Genomic DNA, 18,623 nt, shown 5'->3' with positions numbered 1-18,623 from the left:
TAGCTTTAAATTAGTTGATCTGCGCAAAATTGCGCAGAACTCTCTCCTCCACCCCGTTGAGGATGCAGAAATGCTCCATAACCTCGAGGTTCTCAGCCTCGCTGGTGAACAGCTTGTCGGGGTCTTGGCCAGGCTGCATGGGGTTCATCATAGCAGCGGGGTTGGCCATGCCCATCTGCTGGGCCATTTGGCTGGCAGCTGTAAAAGTAAAAGGTGATTAGTTTCCATCTCTCACACAAGAATCTAGAAATGGGCTCGGATGACCCGTCGTTCGAATAACTTACCGTTGTCACTGCCCAGGATGAAGCCGAAAACAGACTGAAGACCCATCAAGTTCAGGAAATACCACGACAGACTCGACACCCACTTCACATCCAAGTCACGGGTCATGACACCAGACTGGAGCATCGACTTGAAGCGAATAGTCAAGGGGAAAGGCAGTTTGACTAACGGCACTTCTTAGCAAACCATGATAGCAACATAAAAAGGATTCACAGAGAGAGAGAGGAAATCTTACGGATGACGAAACCCGAGAAGAAGGCGTTGATCCAGCTCATGATCAAAGTTTGGGGAATCATCATCATCATATTTCCCTTCAGCATGCCCATCATAGCCTCCATGCCCTGGGGATCGGTCATTGGGTTGGCCGGGGGTTGTCCGCGGTTGTTGGGGTCCTTCAAGAACGCGCCGCTGCGGAAACCGGCGACCATGTAGTTCCTGCGGGCCTCGAAGGACTCCTGGTCCAGGACAGCGGCGGCGTGGTTACGCAAGTTCACACCGCGAAGAAGGGCGTGGCGTTCGCGCGACTCGGCGAGAGTCGAGGGGTTCTTTGGGGGTGTGTTCATGAGGACGGTGGCATAGTGGCGCAGGATTCCGGTGAGGATCTGTTCGGACGTAAGAGTTAGCGCGCTGTGGTTCTTGAGTTGCATGCACAGTAGAAGTGTGGAATTCAATCATACCATAACCACCGAGATTGGGAAGAGAATCCAGTAGCTAGATTATATGATGGTCAGTTCGGTTGAGAGGGGATTCGGCATTCATTGGGAAGTGGATTCTCACAAAAGGGCCGGATCCCTAAGGATGGTCTGCTCCACCCCTTGAACTGCCATGATCAGAAAGACAAATGTCTGTTATTGAACTGGAATAGATCGGAGATTGTAGAGGTAGAGGGGGGATGGGAAGAGGAGGAGTTGCGGGAGGGAAGAAGTGGAAGTGGATGGAGAGTGGAGAGTCCCGCCGATTGGTCCGTCGCGAGCTCCAGCTTTCCCTTCCATCTTCAACCCGCAACGGTGTCCTCGCGATAAACATTCTCGTCTCAGCCCTCGCATACATCAGGTCTCCGAGCCAAATCCTTAAACCCTGGACTCAAACTTCACAAATCTACCTTCGCGACTTTATTTTACATCACCACAATGGCGTCCAAGGTGCCAGTCTACTCAACGAATGGTCCGTCAGCTCCAGATCTACTCCTTCATACAATATCTCAGCCTACTCCATGGTGAAATCTACAAATAATACAACATAACTAACCAAACTGCTTTGAACAGACCTCAAGTCAACAACCGATGATGCCCTCCTTCCATACCTGTGCACTCTCCCAGCCCCATATGCCTTCAAAGTCGACCACGCCAAGAGCAACATCCGCTTCGCATTGGGCTACAGCGCCATCGCAATCGCAGGATTCACTTTCTACGCAGACCGCACACTAGGCTGGGAGGCAACAAGCTCCCCCTGGATCATCGCCGCCGTCGTCGCATACTTCACACTCAACAGTATTCTGACCTTTTGGCTTTGGGCCGTCGAGGCTGGCGAGGTCTTTGCCGGCAAACGCAAGACTGGAGAGACGGTTCGTGATCCTCTTGTTTCCTCTTGCGCTTCATATGAAAATTAATTTGGACTCCATTTACTTACGAAACCACCCTCGATAGATCACCGTTTCTTCATCCGCAAAGAAGTTCACTAAACAGTACAAGCTGCGAGTTCAGTACAAGTCTCCCACAGGAAAGGTGTTACAGGATAAGCAATGCGAGGCTCCTTTCACCACGTGGTTCTCTGGAGAAGGTGTATTTCACGCTGAACCATTCCGCCGCTGGTTGTCGAGCGAAATTGATGTCTTGAGACTGGCGGCGAAGGAGAACGAGAAGAAGGCTGCCAAGGACTCCTAGGTAGACATGGAAACGATGAATCTCAATGCAACAGGGATATTTTATATGCTTGATGTCATTTGAAAAGAAACCCAAAAACAAAACAAAGGTGCATATTTGATGCCTCAGCGGAGGTTTGCATGTCATGTTATTTTGGTTTCAAGGGCAATTTTTACTTTACTTCCAGAGCGCATACAAACCAACGAAACTTGAAATAAGTCAAAGATAGAACCTGATAATACCCAATATAGTAGTGCTTTGAAGCAAACTTGCCCAGGTGGCAATAGAAGATTAAGCTAGAAGCTGCCTGTAAGTGTACTCGGCTAGGTACTAATTAATGAGCATTTAAACCCCGAATCGATCCAATACTAGCTTAGCCCGCGAAACCTTTGCTTGCGAACAGCCTGGAGTACCCACAGGTACTACTAGTATCTGCCCAGGTGGGTGCCGCTACCCTCCAGATCGCAGTACTGTTTCTACTAGAAGATAGGGTTTATAGTATAAAGGATAAACGACTTCCCAAATCCAAATGTCATTAAATAGTATCGTATATCATGAGGAGGTCCGAGTCGGTATTCAGCGACTATAGTTGATCACCTTATTAAGGACCCAAACCTCGCCATTGGCAACCTTCTCCGCAACATTATCTACTTCAATGTCACCAGGTTGAATCTGATATCGATGGTCAGCGAGTTCCCAATATGGTCCAATACTTCGATCCCGAACAGATACACACCTTAATCTTATCCCCCTCCTTAACCCACTTCAACTTACCCCCACCAAGAGTCTCAACCTCCTCCCCTTCAACCCAAGGACTAACAGGAATAATATGCGCCTCTACAAAACGGCGCAAATTATCCCTCGCTCGATCCTTCCCATCCTCCCCCTCGTACGCATTCACCTCGCCAAACTTGGCATAATCCTCCGGATCCTCCCACGGCTTGCGGGGAAGATCCTGGACGGCGCTATTGCGAGGGGCGAGGACGGTCAGGTTCTTGGATGCGTCGTTCAGGCGCTGCGAGATCGAATCGAAGTCTCGGGTCAGCTGGGCGAAGATGTTTATGCCTTTTGTCTTTGGTAGGACGTCTGAGATTATGGGTTTGTCGGCCTCGCCTTGGAGGCCGTTGTTGGGCGCTGGCTGGGGCTTTAGAATGCCGGGGATGAGTCGGTCCATGATCGGCTTCGGACCCGCAGGGTCGTTGTGGAGGGCTAGGGGTCTTTGACGGAGGCTGTTTGGAAGGGCTAGGGTCCAGACTGCTGTGCTGGAACTGATGAATGTGAATAGTAGTATCAAGGACGAAATGAAATCGGTGGCCCGCATCTTGATTGTTTCTTGCTTTGCTTGAGTTGGCTATGGTCAGAGGCCCTCCATGACGCAAGGAGCACGTGATGTGGAGTCCGCCCCATAAACTGTGGCTGGCCGTGTCCCGATGTGGTATAGTAGAGTATAAGCCACAGTATAGTGTAGTATGCTTGGATCCCCGACAATTTACAAATCGACCCTCAAAGATATTAGTTATGACATCTGGTGTAAAAGCAATCGAAGGAGCCTGAAATTTGTAAATGAATCATTTGTATTGTTACTAAAGACACTTTTGCGCGAAAAGACCTACGTCACATGTGCCGGAGTCTTGCCGTTAGTATCCAAGATCAAAATGTATGCTCCGGATTCAACCAATATGTCACCGATTAGCGACGACCGGATGTAACAGCGTAATACAATGCTTTCCAGCTATTAAAGCCAGTGATATTGGGTGTTTACTCATTTCGAAGGAGGATAACGACGACATGTTCATCTACTCTTTCGCCAAGTAGATGCGCTCCCGAGGAACTTATGGCCTAATGTTTTTGTTTTTGTTTTTGTTTTTGTTTTTGTTTTTGTTTATGTTCTTAATTTTTTTTCAAGTTTTAGCTGGTCCTTTTGGAGCTGGAAAGGGTAAAAGACTCGGAGCACTGTTAATATTCATTTTGTATTGACATTTATCTACATATAGAAGAGCGGCCTATTTAAATAGGCGTTTTGATCAACTTTGAAGTACCGCGACGGAGCCTTGGAATATCTCCAAGTCTCATATCGTGACAAGCTTTACAATTTAATCCATCGACCCATCCAAGTTTCCACAACAGACTTCGCCTCATCAACCAGTCCAAGATCGAGCAGCAATTGCGTCGTACCACGGACAGCCGAGTCCAAAGCCGAAAATATCCAAGCATGGGTATAGCTAGTATGCTCACCAATAAAAATGGTCTTCATCTCCGTCTGGTAATACGCAGGCAAATAAAGCTCTTGCTGCCCAACAAGTGGATCCGCCCAAGCACCAGCCTGGTGATGATCAAACTCCCAGCACTGTCGGTCATAAATTCCGGTAAATTGTTCTGCAGCAATTTCGCCGTGGACTTCAATCATAGTTCGCTGGATGAGCGCAACGTGTTCTTCGGGGTTGAGTGCGGCTGCAGATCGTGCTGGGGTGCCGGAGATATACGAGGCGAGGATGACGCCAGGACCAGTACCGTTCATATTGTATGAAGGGTAGCAGACATTTCCGACACCGGAAACATCTACTGAGCCACAACCGCCAAAGATTGGCTCTTCGAGGTGCTCCCAGAAGCGAGTTTTGTAGAGCAAAGCCATTTTGCAAGCTGGATCGTAGTTCAGTGTGGAAATGGCTCGGCTCAGAAGAGACGAGTAGCGTGGCAGATCCCATAATCTGACTTTGCTGAATGGTGCTGCTACAACAGCGTAGTCGTACTCCTTTGTCTCTGGTGTCATTTTTAGTGGGTCCTCACGCCATGCCACTGCAATTTTACCGGTGGTTTCGTTGTAAGCTAGACCTTGGATAGTGCGGTTGAAGGTGACTTTGTCGGCAACATGCGGGTAGAAAGCGCGAGGAAGCGACTCCAATCCCTTATCAATAGTGCGCCATTTTGTGGCAGCGAAGTAGACATCGTCGTAGAAGTCGCCCCAGATAGGCGAATCGGTTGTACCAGCCACATAATCGGTCACATTGGCGTCGTATCCGAGCGCATATCGAAGATATCCGGCTTCGGACCAGTGAAACATGCCATCGTCAACGGCTTTCTTGTGGGCCTGATACATATTTGTTGCAATTTGACGCAGTGTTTCGCGGTTGTTGAGCGTTGTATAGTTTTCATATGCGGTCTCTGCATTGGCGGCGGCGGTTTCATTAGAAGACGCGGCAGTGTATACGAGTGACGCATTTGCTGAAACCTGTGCTGCGGTGGGAATGCGCCCATTTGGTAGACGGTTGCCACCCGAAGCCGCAGGAACGTTTGGTCCATTTTGAATCCAGGGAATGAAGTTAACTTGTAGCTCAGGCTTGTCGGTATTCATCTTGTTTAGCGTCTCTGCGAGCTGGAAAACCATGCGGTGATCTTGGATCTCGAGTGTCTCATTCGTGTCAGCGTAAGTGATGCTGACTGGGAAACGCATGGGGCCCATCTCTTGATATTGATACTGATCCGGTGAGGTGTTGTTTAGATATTTAGTTCGAATACGACCGCCAACTCGTTCTGAAGACTCATAGATGTGCCAATTGTGAATACCAACAGACTCTAGAAGCAGACTGGTCATAAGGCCAGACATTCCACCTCCAAGAATAGCGACGGAAGTGTTCTTTGCCTTGGTGACAAAGGTCTTCGCATTCTTCTTCGATTTCATGTATGCCACCCCGTCAAACCAAGGTCCCATAGCATCTGCGACATCTGCGATACTCTCTCGCTTCTTCAAGTCCGGAGATGAGATCGGGATTGGAGAAGAGCGCCCGACAAGAACTGATTTAGAAAATGCGTGCAAACAATGCGCGTGGGGTGCATCTGCGGGTGTCACCCAAACAAAACGTTCAGGCTGAGCTTCGCGTTCCACAAAAACGGTGCCGAGATCGTGGTGGCTGTATGAAGGTGATTCAATGTCGCACTCTGCATACACAAGTTGTAGCTCCCCTTCGAATGACTTGTCGATAAATTCAATGTGGACATTATGCAATGAGTCGGCTACCACGCCGGCGGGTTGGTGAATTCGAATCCTCTCAAAGTCTCGTTTGGCAATACCTCCCGAAACAATATCAAAGAGGAGAACCGCACCAAGGGCGCGATATAGGTGGGCTTTCATCTTAATTCAAGGTAGTGAGTCTGACAACCTCGAAAGAACGGCTTGATGATCTCTGAAATCGCATCTCGGTGGATGATGTCGAATATTTTATAATGAAAAGACCGAAGCCTAGCCGATTGTGTCTTCGGTGGAATTACCAAATATCTACCGAGTTTCTGTTCGTAGATAAAACGGTTGTTCCTTCTTATCTTTTCTGGAGATGTTTATGCCGGATCTGGTAGGATGAACGCCCGTTAGCGGTTTCCAGGCGTCGTAAGTGCCGGAATCGAAGCATTGTGAACAACCGGAACAAGTACGGAGTTTAGGTTGGAAGGGAAACAGGAAGGTCCATCGCAATCGAAGACCACGGCCGAGATTGAGAAGTTCGCGATAGGATTCGCTGAGGCGGCCGAGGAAATAGCTATCGTTAGAACGGAGAAAATTCATGACAAACCCAAGCAACTATCTTATCAGGGAGGAGTAGGAAACTGCCTCTTTACTATGCGGGGAGTCAAGCGAAGGGCGTAGGCCGTGCTACCCTCCTGAACTCTGGGGCTTAGATAATAGCTCCTCCGATAGTGTGGTGAACACTGCAGCTATTAGTATTTACTGGAGCTGATCACGGCCCAACTTCTATCGATAGCGTTGAGGATTGGAGTCTTTGTAGAGGCCATGACTGAAAGCCGCTTCCCCCTGTAGTTAACTTGCGGGCTTGCGGGGTGGGATATCCGGGGTATCGAATGCTCCATAGTGTCTGTACATCGGCTAAGCATCGTCGGTTTGGAGGGGATGGTAGTGACCTTCCCAAGGAGGGTTAGGTCAAAGAGATAAGAAAGCAAAGGATTGCCTATTTTGAACCACTCGGATCAAGATATCTCTAATCTCTAATCTCTAATGCGACATGAGTCGGCAAAAAAGTGTGGCAGTCTTGGCGTTGTTGCTTGGCGTGGTTGCTTATCTCGGCTCAACCGCACGGTTATGCAGAAGACGTAAAGTGGGGGTTCTTCTGGCGATAGCAGGTTCCTGCGGGATAAAATCAAGTCGGTTACACCGATTTTGTATAAGCATTTTATATGCGATGCCCCGATTCAAATAATTATGGGTGCGAGGCAAATCTGGGGATGCCGTGGCCTGCGTGGTGAAGTTGCCTGGGGAATCAGGGACTGTTGGGAGACTTGGCGGAGGTACGATTTTGGGGCTGCCCGGTATGGAAGGAACCTTGAAAGGCGGTTAGGATCTTGTGTAGGACACTAGTAACTAAATAAATCACAAATGGGCTACCTTCAGCTGCCTCAGGACTCAACTTTCACTTAAATTAGCATTAGTTTCTCGAATTCCTCGCCGATAATCTCGACCATGAAATCCACCGAGCGAATGTTGCGCCTGGAATACTATGGAAATCTTTTTGATATGGAAATCTTCATGCAACTCATGATTGTTTTATGTTCCAAGTGCTGTAAACATCATGAGATTGAAGGTATACAAAGTCTTGGCGCTGCCCTCCGAGTGCGGGGTCACCTGACTGTTATCGATAAGGACCGCAAGAATCGAAAGTGGCACTCCCCTCGTTGCTTCTTCTTGTCTCTGCTTCTCTTGCACACGCTTGGCTTGTCTGGTCGATTAAATTGGCTATCATGTCGGCCCTACAGACGTTCCTGCTCGTGGTGGACCACGACAAAGAAGAAGCCAAGCGCATTGCCGACTCCGTGGCCCAAGGTAAGTCACCGCAAATGCACCCCGCATTCGCCCACCCGCATTGCACCGATCTCATGACTCTAACCGGGAGGCGGTTACATATAGACCTCGAAAACAAGAAGATTACCCTGATCGAAATTGTTCAGCAACTCGGTGAATATATCAATGATGAGGATCCAATCCTGCGCGGGAAGGCCGTCTCCTTCCTCACCTCCGTTATCAAGTCCCTCCCGCCCAAATACCTGTCGCGACAGCAGATACAGGTCTTGACGACATTCTTTTGTGATCGGATAGAGGATGGTGGTGCAATTGCTGGTCTGGATACACTCCAGCGGTTAGACCGCTTTACCAAGGACCTGGTTGTTAACACCGCGCATGCGTATGTTCTTTCAAGCTTCGATTCATGCATCCATATTGGAAATGCGTGGTAGAGAGAGCAATACTGACATTTGTATAGGCTGTTCTCTAACTTCCAGGATCTCCAATCTCGATCTCAGTCCCAGCGATTCCAGGTTTACCAACTGCTGAACGAATTGATGTTGAAGCACCGAAAGCGTGGGTCGAAACCTTTTGTCAATTGGTGGAAGCTTAACTGACAACCTACAGCGCTTCGTGACATGGAGGAAATTTCACTTGTTGGTGTAGTAGACATCATGACCGGAGAGAAAGATCCTCGCAATTTGATGGTGGTGTTCTCCATCCTGAAGGTCGTTATGATGGAATGGGACATCTCCCACTACGTCGAGGTATGGTCTCCTGGCAAGCAGTTTCCAGTTCGCTGCTAATTCACCGCAGCTGCTATTCGACTCTGTCTATAACTACTTCCCTATTACTTTCCGTCCTCCACCGAACGATCCTTACGGCATCACCGCGCAAGACTTGAAGGACAGACTACAGGACTGCCTTTCTTCAACCAGCCAACTTGCCCCTCATACCATCCCAGCATTACTCGACAAGCTGGACTCTACATCGCCTAATGTCAAGGTATGTATTTGGAAATAAGAACTTCACGGCAGAGCTGTGTGTCTGACTCCCTTCTAGAAAGATGCTCTCAACGCTCTTATTGCGTGTGTGCACTCCTACGACCCCGATACGGTGTCGCGGTATTCCATCACCATCTGGGAGACTTTGAAGTTTGAAATCCTCAATGCTCAAGAAGAGTTTTTGTCGGAGTTGTCCCTCGATGCTCTTCACAGCATCGGACAACGGCTTTCCGAGGGAGTTACAGAAATTACGCAGAATCTGCCTCTCGCTCAATATCTCCGCCCTATCACCAAGGAGTGCAACGAGCAACTTCAGGAGCCCCAACAAAAGCAGGCAAAGCCTGCTCAACAAATCCTCAGTGCACTCTCATCATCCTCGCCCGTCGCTTTCACACTTATTGTTCAGACGGTTGTCGCTCCCATCTTCACCATCTATCAAGAAGCGGATGGTATCGTCAAGCAAAGGGCTCTTCTCGACACTCTGTCTGTATTGTTTGAGTCTGCCATTAAGGTCTTTGGACAATGGACAACTCGAGGTGGTGAACCGGCTATCGAGAACCCGTTGCTGGAATTCAAGGACCAGTTCTCAGATGTTTTCGGCCAAGCCTTGATGGGCTCCGCAAAGGAAGAGGTTTCATTCCGGACATCTGCTCTGAAGGGATTCCTAAGGCTCTCTACCTTACGAGACTTCTTCCAGGACAACGAGGTTGGCTTGTTTGTTCAGTACTTGGACGAAATTCTTTTGAAGGAAGAGTCGGTCGGCCGGGATGACTTGAAAAAGGAAGCCATTGCGGCTCTTGCAGAAATTTCCAAGTACAAGCCTCGTTTGATCATGGACATCACATTCCCTGCCTTTGTCGCCACTCTGCCTGATGAGGACGATGACACCAATACGACATATCTCTCAACCTTGGATACGTTAGCCAAAATCAGTGTTGAGAAGGACATCTTCGAGACCCTCTTCCGCCGACTGTTCAGCAAGCTGTCAGTGATTCTGCAAAAGGAGCAGCCGGGATCTGTGGCGTATCCACGAGCCATTCTAATGACTCTTCTATACGTGATGGATCAGAGGCAAATGGAATCTGATCCAAATCTTGATTTATATTTTGATAAAATTGTCGTCGGTCTGTCCCGCAACGTTGCAGAAGCAGCATCTGGCAAAGCGAAAAATCAAATCTTGAATGATCCTTCCATTTTGGACACTCTTGGACGACTGTGCAATCTTCTTGTGCGCTCTTCATCGGCCCAAAAGCAAGAACAAGTCGCAGAAAATGTCTATAGCTTGTTTGCAACGCCATCAGAGTTTTCGCCGGTGCCTTTCTCCCAGAAAACAACCGCCGACCATGAGCGAACTATCATTCTATCAACATACCTCCTTGCAGGATTGTCCAAAGACTGCAGTAATAGCCTCCCATATACCTTGCCCAATATGTCTGATCTGCTTTCGGATTTGGTGCGCCGGTCGCTCTCAGAAACCACGGAGCCAGCCACTAGCCTCGCGTTCCTACGACACCTGGCACTACTCACCAACAAGTTCCTTTCAAAGCAGGACTTGAATATCGCCGAGAAGCTTTTTGACACATTGATTTCCCAGGAGCCCCAATCCCTCAGCCCGGCCGCCATCCGTACTATTTTCTGGCTCGCCAAATCCCTTGTCCTTCGTATTGCACCAAGTACCACGCACATCCTCACCTCCCTTCTGGGTCTTCTTTCATTGCCAAACCAGCAAATCAGCATTTCTGCCGCACGTGGTTTTGCAATTCTCCTTGGTGATGATGATGTGCTTTCGGTAGTGAATGGGGCCCAAGTTCGTCTGTTGGCCAAGCAGCGTGTCTTCACCACAGTCATTCCGTTGATCTCATCTCGTATCCGAGATGTCAATGTTGCCGGTAACGATGATGCCTCTCAGGTTACGAAGACATCTGACCACATCAAACCCGCTCATCTGACTGCTCTTGCCGGCATTCTTTCCACCATCTCTACAGCTCTGGTCATGCCTGAGCTTCCTACTCTACTTCCCCTTCTTCTTCAATCTCTCGATCTCCAGACAGCCGACTCGGTTGCCGTCCGCGCAGCAACCCTGGACACCCTCGCTGTAATCATTCGTGACAATGGAGTCGCGGTCATTGATCAATGCGGACACGTTCACAGCCTTGTCCTCAGACTCCTGAAAACAACCGAGGTCAAGGCGGGACCTGGAGCAGTCAACACTCCTCGTCTTCGCGTGGATGCTCTGAAGTGTCTCTACCTGCTCGCCACGAAGCAAATCGTTTCCGAGGCTGCACCCAACGCCCGTGCTCCAGCATCCATCTCCCCGCTTCTTGCTGAAAAGACCCACGTTCTGCGATCCTTGCGCTTCGTCTTGGACGACCCTAAGCGCGACGTCCGTAAGGCAGCCGTCGACGCTTCAAGTGCTTGGCTCCGTGGAGTGGACGATGCGCCGGAGGATGAGGATTAAGCATCGCCAAGTGATTCCTTCTATATATGCCTTGGCGGTTCCGCCCAGTAGTATAAAGTTTAGCAAAGCATGATGATTAGAATAGAAACGCCCATATTCGATCCATACAATTTTCGGTTAGTTGAAACAGAAGCAGTATGTGGTAGTGCCTAGATAGTAGGGAACGGATGCCTGAGAGAAATGGGATTTGGATGACCAGCTATACACAGCCCTGCTACATACAGAATCCAATACCAATAGACCCGAGGGAATCATCCGATCGACCGAACAATATAGCCAGATATTGACCGTTCAACTTGAAGTTATCGGGTCGAAGCTCTTCCCTCAGACAAAAAAGTACTTCTTATTTCGGCCCACACACTTTCTGCGTCCAGTCCAGAACACCATCCACCGCAAAATAACCACAGGTCAGATCACCACAGCAGTCAGAGCTGATGCCGCAACCACTGCCCACTGTATAACATGCATTCATTATTAGTCTTTGGGTCAAAGATTCCAATGGAATCACAATCATAGCTCTGACGTACGTTTAAAGCAGCTAGTTTCGGAGATAGGCGCCGCGGAAGTCAAGACAGCGAAAGAACCGAGCAAGAAAAGATTGAGAAACTTCATTGCATAGTATTTTGTTTCGAAAATAGCTTTTTTTTTTTTGTATGATGTCGGAGTGCTGAATGAGTGATTGATCGGCGGGGCTGTGCTGAGCTGAGCTCTTGTAACTAAGAAACGGAAGCGCCCGTCCCTTGGGGAAAGCAGTAGATGTCGGCGAATCTGGAGAATATGAAAGAAAGTGCAGAAAAGTCGACCAGCGAAATCAAACGTAGTAGGCGAAGAGTTAATCGGTGAGAAACCAAGAAAAAGAGGGTGGGTGTAAATCGACCTGCGATTCAAGAATGGACTGCAAAAGAGCTTCGAGTCTGAGAAGGAAGAAATTACGGGCCCCCAGCGCCGCCCTCTTGTTATATTTTAAGGTCGCATTTATTGCTGCGTCGGTTCTGCCTCCTTGTTGCATTTTGATTGGTCTGTGGGGTTGGGCTGCTAGGGGCGAAGTGTCCCTCGGCGTCGCGTTCTTGTTTCAGAATGAGCACCACCCCTTATTACTTCTGTATACCCCGAACGCCGGCTGTTACGGGGGCCAGAAACTATCGGCAAGATGTCTTAAAGCCACTGACGGCCAGTTGAGGTCTAATTTCAAGCGGGTAGAAGCCCATCAGAGCCAGGGGAGCTTAAATTCTTCGAGACTTGCGCTCGAGTCGGTCGCTTCGATACAGTTCGTCAAGGTGGCGAGTGTGGGGGGGGAGGATCGCCAACTATTTTTGTGATCGGCCAATTCCTCCATTCGTGATCTACGCAGCAATGGGCTGACGACAGCCCCGATCACACACCGATCAAGGTTTTTTACTCACCCCAGCCTTGTGTCGCTCGTGTTTTACTGCGCGGTATCTCAATTATCAGCAACGAATTCACTATATTGTTATGGCGGCATGCATCGGACGCTAGGAGCAGCAGTTCACCGAAACAAGAATTGACCACATGGGATTACTGCAATTAACCAAAGCCTGCAGCGAGTTTGTCCTATGTTATCGACACTCCGTATGATATATCAAATATCAGGGTCCAGTTGAACTCGAGTTTTAGGGGCCGAGTCCTTCGTTAAAGGAGCCCCCCCAATCGGATTCAAAGGGGCCAGGGACTGAGGCTGAAACAAATCCAATATAATCCAACCAATCACAAGCAGCGAAGAGTGCAGAGTTTAAAACAAACCAGAAAAGCCATGCAACATTAATTAATTCGGACTAGCAAAACAGCATCCAACTGCGGGGTTCTTGTCGGAGAGTATGCTAAGCTTCGAGGAATTGCTATGCCAGCGACACGATGCTGCCTAGATTTTGTAACTCGTACAGAAGACTTGCCAAATAGTTATGTAGTGTCTCGGATTCAAGACAGGCGGGTTTGCCACGCGAAGCCACTTGAGTTGAACGAAATCCCCACACTAAGCCAAGTTCTTTGGATTGATTATGAAACCATCTGTTAAAACCCAAATTAGCAAAGTGTTCTTTTGATGTTCTTTTAGATTTTAATATTCCTCACGTTCCAGACGCTTAGCGGAGAAAGGAGAGTTACTCAATTGCTTATTTCACCACATATAAGCCAAAGTCAAAGCTACTCTTGCAAAAAAAGTACTAACATATCATTCAAGCCATTGTTTCTTCTCGGCTAACTCAATTCTAATAGCTTAGGCAACCGAGTATAATATATTATATTATTAGGTAGAGTATTAGGGAGGTAAGAGGTAGGGGTCAATCGTGCCTGCCTCTGGCAGTTGTAAACAAATTGTAAACAAGTTGAACTTCACCCGCTAGGTTTGACGATACATAGACCCTCCCTCTATTCAACAAGGGTTACCGGCTGATGAAGCAGGAGAAGATCATTCTCCCGACTCCTAAGGCACTTTCTGGGGATTCAAGAACCAGCAAAACCAAACCCTACTCCAAACGAACGGAAAAACCAGTACACCTTCAATGTTCTCTTGGGACTCTGCACATGGCTTCCACCAGGTGGTTGATGCGGTAAACACATATTGTTTTCCTCCAGAGGATACTGATCCAGAGAACGTTTACGAGAAAGTTTGTGATCAGCTTATCGACCTGGCTCAGTATTTCTACAATAATTTCTTCCAGCCCAGTGAGTATACTACTAATTTTATTATTATTATAATACTATTAGATGGATCTATAGTAACTTTATCTAGTACGAGCTACTAGTGGTAGACCTTCAAACGACCCAGGGAAGTCTGACTTTATCCCTCTTCCCAACAAGACCTCTGGGGGCTTTACTCCTTGGTCCAATACAGCAAAACGCGAAGAAAATTTCCAGAAGGGCGCAGCAGAATGGCAAGACAGACAACTTTTGTCCAATTACCCATTGTACAAGCCTAGCCCATATACATGAACAAGGTTTTCCCCCTCCACCAACTGGGCTAATCTGGAGGTGGGTTGAAGCCTCTGCGCAAACTGATCGTCTCACCAACAGGTTGTTCAAGCGGATGAAGCAGAAGTAATTGGAGGTTAGGTTCAAGAAGGAGTAATCGTAAGTTATAAGCGTAGATTTGGCTCTCTATACTTGTTTGATGGTCTCCGAATGATTACTGAACGCTACTGACTCATTTTTCTAGGACAAGGTCCAAGCAATCGGAAACTCTTGTCACAGATTGCACTCGCGGCCGCACAGGCAGGCTTCAGCACAGAGATCGACACGATTCCGAACGGGTCATCCTTTAACAACACCAACAGAAAACCCTACCCCTAAGGATTTGATGGCAACCCTTCAGACCAAATATCTCACACTCAAAACGGAAAACGATAAAAGATTATTGAAAATCCGGATCAGAAACACCAAGATGTCTTGGACCAGGTTTCTTACTACGAAGATTATTTCTTCTCTCCTAGTAAGTAATATCAGCTTTAACTTAATACTAGTCTTCATCTCTCGGGTTTGGTACCTGCTGATATTGAGGGGAATTTCACCAATGGATCGACCGTGGAAAAAACAGAGGCGATAATCAAGAATACTGAAGCTATACTATAGGGGGCAGGATAGGGATTGGATACTAGGGTGGTAAAGTTCGTGGTGAGTATGGGAGGACTCGGAGTTGCGGCGTTCATCACGTACCATGCGTCTTTGACTAATCTTTCTGTCGTGCAGGTTTATGTCAAATCTGCAAAAGTAATGCCGGACTTTACATCGGTCTACGACCGAAAGTTCCTGCGTCGCTCGGCGCGGTCAATGGTGGAGGTATCTGGCTTGCCAGCTGGGGTAGTAGATATTCCAAGGTTCAGGTCGATTTTGATGCTGTCATCGAATATAAATCACATTCATTCTATTTTACTTCAGTGCACCGGTGACGCAAGCCCCTCTTAGCCACCTGGGCATAGAGCACACCTCACAGCCTCGAGACTCCAGCCTGCCACTCGGAATACCTGACATTCTCTGGACTCTTTCTGAAAAAATATCAAGTTAACTTCTTGCAGCAAAAAGAATTGAAGTCGAAGTCAACAGATCGAAAACCTTCGAACTCGATTAAGGTGGCGTATAGACCCACTATCTACCTATTTAGGAAGTTGTGGTGAGTGGGGCAGAATTTTGTACAAACGAGATCTGATAGACAAAATCTTTCTAACTTCGAGTTGAGATTGGTCAGGCAAGAGAATTTTTTGCATCCGAGTTGCCGTTGACTCACTTTTGAATACTCTAATTCTTTACCCCTTGAGGCTGAATACCGAAGAACACCATATAAAGAGCGCTTCGCCCTTGGCTTGAGTTGAAGACATTTCACTATACCCTCGCTCCTACACAGTTTGACCATTCTCATCAGCCAACTTTTTTCTTTTCCTTCATACCATGGCAAACAAAATGGTCGCCGAGAATTTGCTCAAAGCAGCGCATGTGGCTCCTGAAATCTTCGAGCTACGACCAGACTATCGAGCTCTCTTGCTGATCGTGGAGGGGATTCCACCAGGCCCTAGCGATGAGACTAGCGAGAAGGTTCTCCAAGAAGCAGAGAGTCATGTCAAGGAAATGGCCGCCAGTGCTTCTATCACCGAATTCCCTCATATCGCAACGTGGAGAGAAGCCTACAAAGGCTTCGGAGCCAAGCCGAACAAGACACGGAACAGCCTGGAAGCCTTAACTCGTCGCGCTGAGAATGGATTACCACGTATCAATCGATTGACGGATATCTACAATGGCATTTCTGTCAAATATCAGATCCCTTTTGGTGGCGAAGATCTAGATAAATACGACGGGACCGCATTCCTGCGACGCGCCACTGGCAAAGAGCCCTTCCAAACTTTCTCGGGTGGAGAGCCTCAAACCGAGCTCGCTACAGCTGGAGAGCCCATCTGGTGTGATAACACGGGCATCACTTGCCGACGTTGGAACTGGCGACAAGGCCCTCGGACCGCGTTGACAGATGACTCTACGCGGGTGTTATTCATTCTCGATGCATTGAACCCACTTTCGGACGATACTTTGATCCAAGCCGCAGATGAGCTTGTAGCCTTGCTTAAGGGCCTCTCTCCGGATGTTCAGACATCTAGACGTCTTATTGATTCTTCCGCGTGATATCCTTCATTATCTCTACGTGAAACGTTGTTTTTCCTCGCTTTCGAAGGCATTTTTGTATTTAACTTCCATAGAATACTAGACTCAGAACATGCAAGATTCAAAATGAAGCTGCATTTTTTCAAATGTATACGATCAATCCGCGCTAAGCATCATCAAGTTGGAAGCTAATAATTCATGCTATAATCATATCAGCATGACGTACATGGAGGTTATTATCACTGGGTTGACATGGAACTTACTTTATGAGAACAGTCTTCGGCTCACTGTAGCTTCGGAGAGCATAGTGACTCATCTCCCGTCCGATTCCAGACTGCTTTGAGCCTCCGAAAGGAGTCTGCAGGCTGATGGTGCTGACGCAGTTAATCCCAACAACGCCACTGTCCAATTCCGAGGAAATTCGCATGGCACGGTTGATATCTTGGGTGAAAACACCGGCCATCAGACCATATTCAGTATCATTGGCAAGACGCAAAAATTCCTCTTCATCCTTGAATGTACTGATGCATGCCACTGGTCCAAATATCTCCTCGTTGTAGACTTGAGCATCTTTCTCCGGGTTATAGAAGACGGTTGGTTCCCAGTAGCATCCTTTGTCACCGTGCTGCTTTCCACCAACCAAGATCTGAGTTTTTCCCGCATCTCGTTGGAAGAACGATGATACCCGAGATAGTTGAGTTTTATCTGCAAGAGGGGCAAGCTCGTTTATCTTCTCTGACATCCCCTTTGTGAATGCCTCGACAAACTTATCTGCGATACCTTCTTGCACATAAACTCGACTCGCTGCATAGCATGCCTGGCCGGTATTCTGCGTAATGGCAAATACAGACCACCAGACCGCATTGTCGAAGTCGCAGTCTTCAAAAATACCGGATGGGGATTTCCCACCAAGCTCAAGTGTCACTCTCTTCAGATTACTTTTCGCGGCCGCTTCTTGTATCTTTTTTCCTGTTGGAATTGAGCCTGTGAAACTAACTTTTCTTACTCTCATATGGCTTGCAAGCATAGCCCCGGTTGCTCCCGCGCCAGACAGGCTCTGGAACACGCCTGGTGGGAGAATACCACTCTCGGAGGCCAGAAATGCGAGTCTGTTTGAAGCCAACGGCGTTTTCTCACTTGGCTTTAAGATAATGACATTTCCCATTGCCAAAGCAGGACCAAGTTTCATAGCCATGATTGCAATAGGTCCGTTCCAGGGATTGATTCCGACACACACGCCTAGGGGCTCTTGTCGCACAATTTTGACCATACCGTCTTCACCTGGGTACGATTCGCCAGGGTATTTGTCGGCCCAGCCAGCATAGTCTGCGAATCATTAGTTTTGTTAGATAAGACCCGGTATCTGACACGTACAGCGGAGAATTGACGCGGCGAACTCAGCTTCGGTGATGGCTGCAGTCTTCCCAGTAGGAGTCCCGTCCAAGTATGCCAGCTCCTCTTTGTGCTCCAAAATCAAAGCGGATAGCTTTACAAGTGCCTCTCCTCTTTGTGTAGCTGTGAATTTTCGCCAAGGTCCCTTGAATGCCGCCTCTGCTGCTTCAACTGCAGCGTCCACATCCTCGGCTGCTGCATATTGAACCTGGTCGCAGAACAGCGAGTCATCCACCGGATTGAAAAGAGAGTATCTCTCGGATGAGTGACTATCCACCAACTTTCAAACAGTTGTTAGTATTATGGCATCCACGGGATACCTCAATAGTCTTTTTTTTTACCTTTCCATTGATGCACAGCTGTGTGGAGAGTGGATATTTGTTTCCAGTCATGTTGAAAGCGAGGCAGTCTCGAACGTTGGAATCAATTCTAAGATGAGATCATGACAGGTTCCAAGTCAAACCAGATCAGTTATATAGGTCAGTATTATAAATGCGGATGCATTATGAATAATAATTGTGTTTTCTGCTCTTCCGGGTGGCTGGGTGAGCCAAGAAGAGGGGATGGTGCAGCAGTCGAGGTGATGTGCCACTGGACATGCAATGTACAGCACATGCTTACGGAGTGCATGGGCCTGCTTCATAACTTTCTCCACATCGAAAGCGCCTAGCGGTGTTAAGACCTTAAATCCACTCTTATACTAGGTGTGGTGTCAGCCTAGCATTTAGCTTTCTACAAGGATA

At 48.0% G+C, this 18,623-nt stretch overlaps 7 protein-coding genes across 7 annotated transcripts; 3 read left to right on the top strand and 4 right to left on the bottom strand.

Moving 5' to 3' along the window:
- Positions 1-10: 10 nt before the first annotated feature.
- On the bottom strand, positions 11-1,109 carry N7533_001699 (ER membrane complex subunit EMC3; the record flags this gene model as incomplete). Its single annotated transcript, XM_057098349.1, has 5 exons — positions 11-198; positions 285-446; positions 518-884; positions 960-993; positions 1,060-1,109. The coding sequence occupies 5 exons, from the start codon at positions 1,107-1,109 to the stop codon at positions 11-13; spliced, it is 801 nt and encodes a 266-aa protein (XP_056963485.1).
- Positions 1,110-1,412: 303 nt separating this feature from the next.
- Positions 1,413-2,165, top strand: N7533_001698 (signal peptidase complex subunit 2; the record flags this gene model as incomplete). Its single annotated transcript, XM_057098348.1, has 3 exons — positions 1,413-1,446; positions 1,548-1,846; positions 1,929-2,165. The coding sequence occupies 3 exons, from the start codon at positions 1,413-1,415 to the stop codon at positions 2,163-2,165; spliced, it is 570 nt and encodes a 189-aa protein (XP_056963484.1).
- A 555-nt stretch (positions 2,166-2,720) lies between these two features.
- N7533_001697 (uncharacterized protein) lies at positions 2,721-3,465 on the bottom strand (the record flags this gene model as incomplete). The annotated part of the gene is made up of 2 exons (XM_057098347.1): positions 2,721-2,816; positions 2,881-3,465. The coding sequence occupies 2 exons, from the start codon at positions 3,463-3,465 to the stop codon at positions 2,721-2,723; spliced, it is 681 nt and encodes a 226-aa protein (XP_056963483.1).
- A 765-nt stretch (positions 3,466-4,230) lies between these two features.
- On the bottom strand, positions 4,231-6,273 carry N7533_001696 (flavin monoamine oxidase family protein; the record flags this gene model as incomplete). Its single annotated transcript, XM_057098346.1, has 1 exon — positions 4,231-6,273. The coding sequence occupies one exon, from the start codon at positions 6,271-6,273 to the stop codon at positions 4,231-4,233; it is 2,043 nt and encodes a 680-aa protein (XP_056963482.1).
- A 1,613-nt stretch (positions 6,274-7,886) lies between these two features.
- Positions 7,887-11,388, top strand: N7533_001695 (MET18/MMS19 family protein; the record flags this gene model as incomplete). Its single annotated transcript, XM_057098345.1, has 5 exons — positions 7,887-8,326; positions 8,405-8,502; positions 8,554-8,693; positions 8,743-8,931; positions 8,989-11,388. 5 exons carry the CDS (start codon positions 7,887-7,889, stop codon positions 11,386-11,388), a joined length of 3,267 nt encoding a protein of 1,088 aa, XP_056963481.1.
- A 4,398-nt stretch (positions 11,389-15,786) lies between these two features.
- On the top strand, positions 15,787-16,509 carry N7533_001694 (B3/B4 domain-containing protein; the record flags this gene model as incomplete). Its single annotated transcript, XM_057098344.1, has 1 exon — positions 15,787-16,509. The coding sequence occupies one exon, from the start codon at positions 15,787-15,789 to the stop codon at positions 16,507-16,509; it is 723 nt and encodes a 240-aa protein (XP_056963480.1).
- A 167-nt stretch (positions 16,510-16,676) lies between these two features.
- On the bottom strand, positions 16,677-18,272 carry N7533_001693 (uncharacterized protein; the record flags this gene model as incomplete). The annotated part of the gene is made up of 4 exons (XM_057098343.1): positions 16,677-16,689; positions 16,752-17,814; positions 17,863-18,160; positions 18,222-18,272. The coding sequence occupies 4 exons, from the start codon at positions 18,270-18,272 to the stop codon at positions 16,677-16,679; spliced, it is 1,425 nt and encodes a 474-aa protein (XP_056963479.1).
- Between the last annotated feature and the right edge of the window lie 351 nt (positions 18,273-18,623).

Source organism: Penicillium manginii (genome assembly GCF_028828005.1).
Source record: "Penicillium manginii strain IBT 31320 chromosome Unknown utg000002l:1.0-5564898.0:1.0-5567710.0, whole genome shotgun sequence".
NCBI lineage: Eukaryota > Fungi > Ascomycota > Eurotiomycetes > Eurotiales > Aspergillaceae > Penicillium > Penicillium manginii.
The sequence above is the reverse complement of the archived record's forward strand: the minus strand, read 5'-3'. Positions and strand labels throughout refer to the sequence as shown.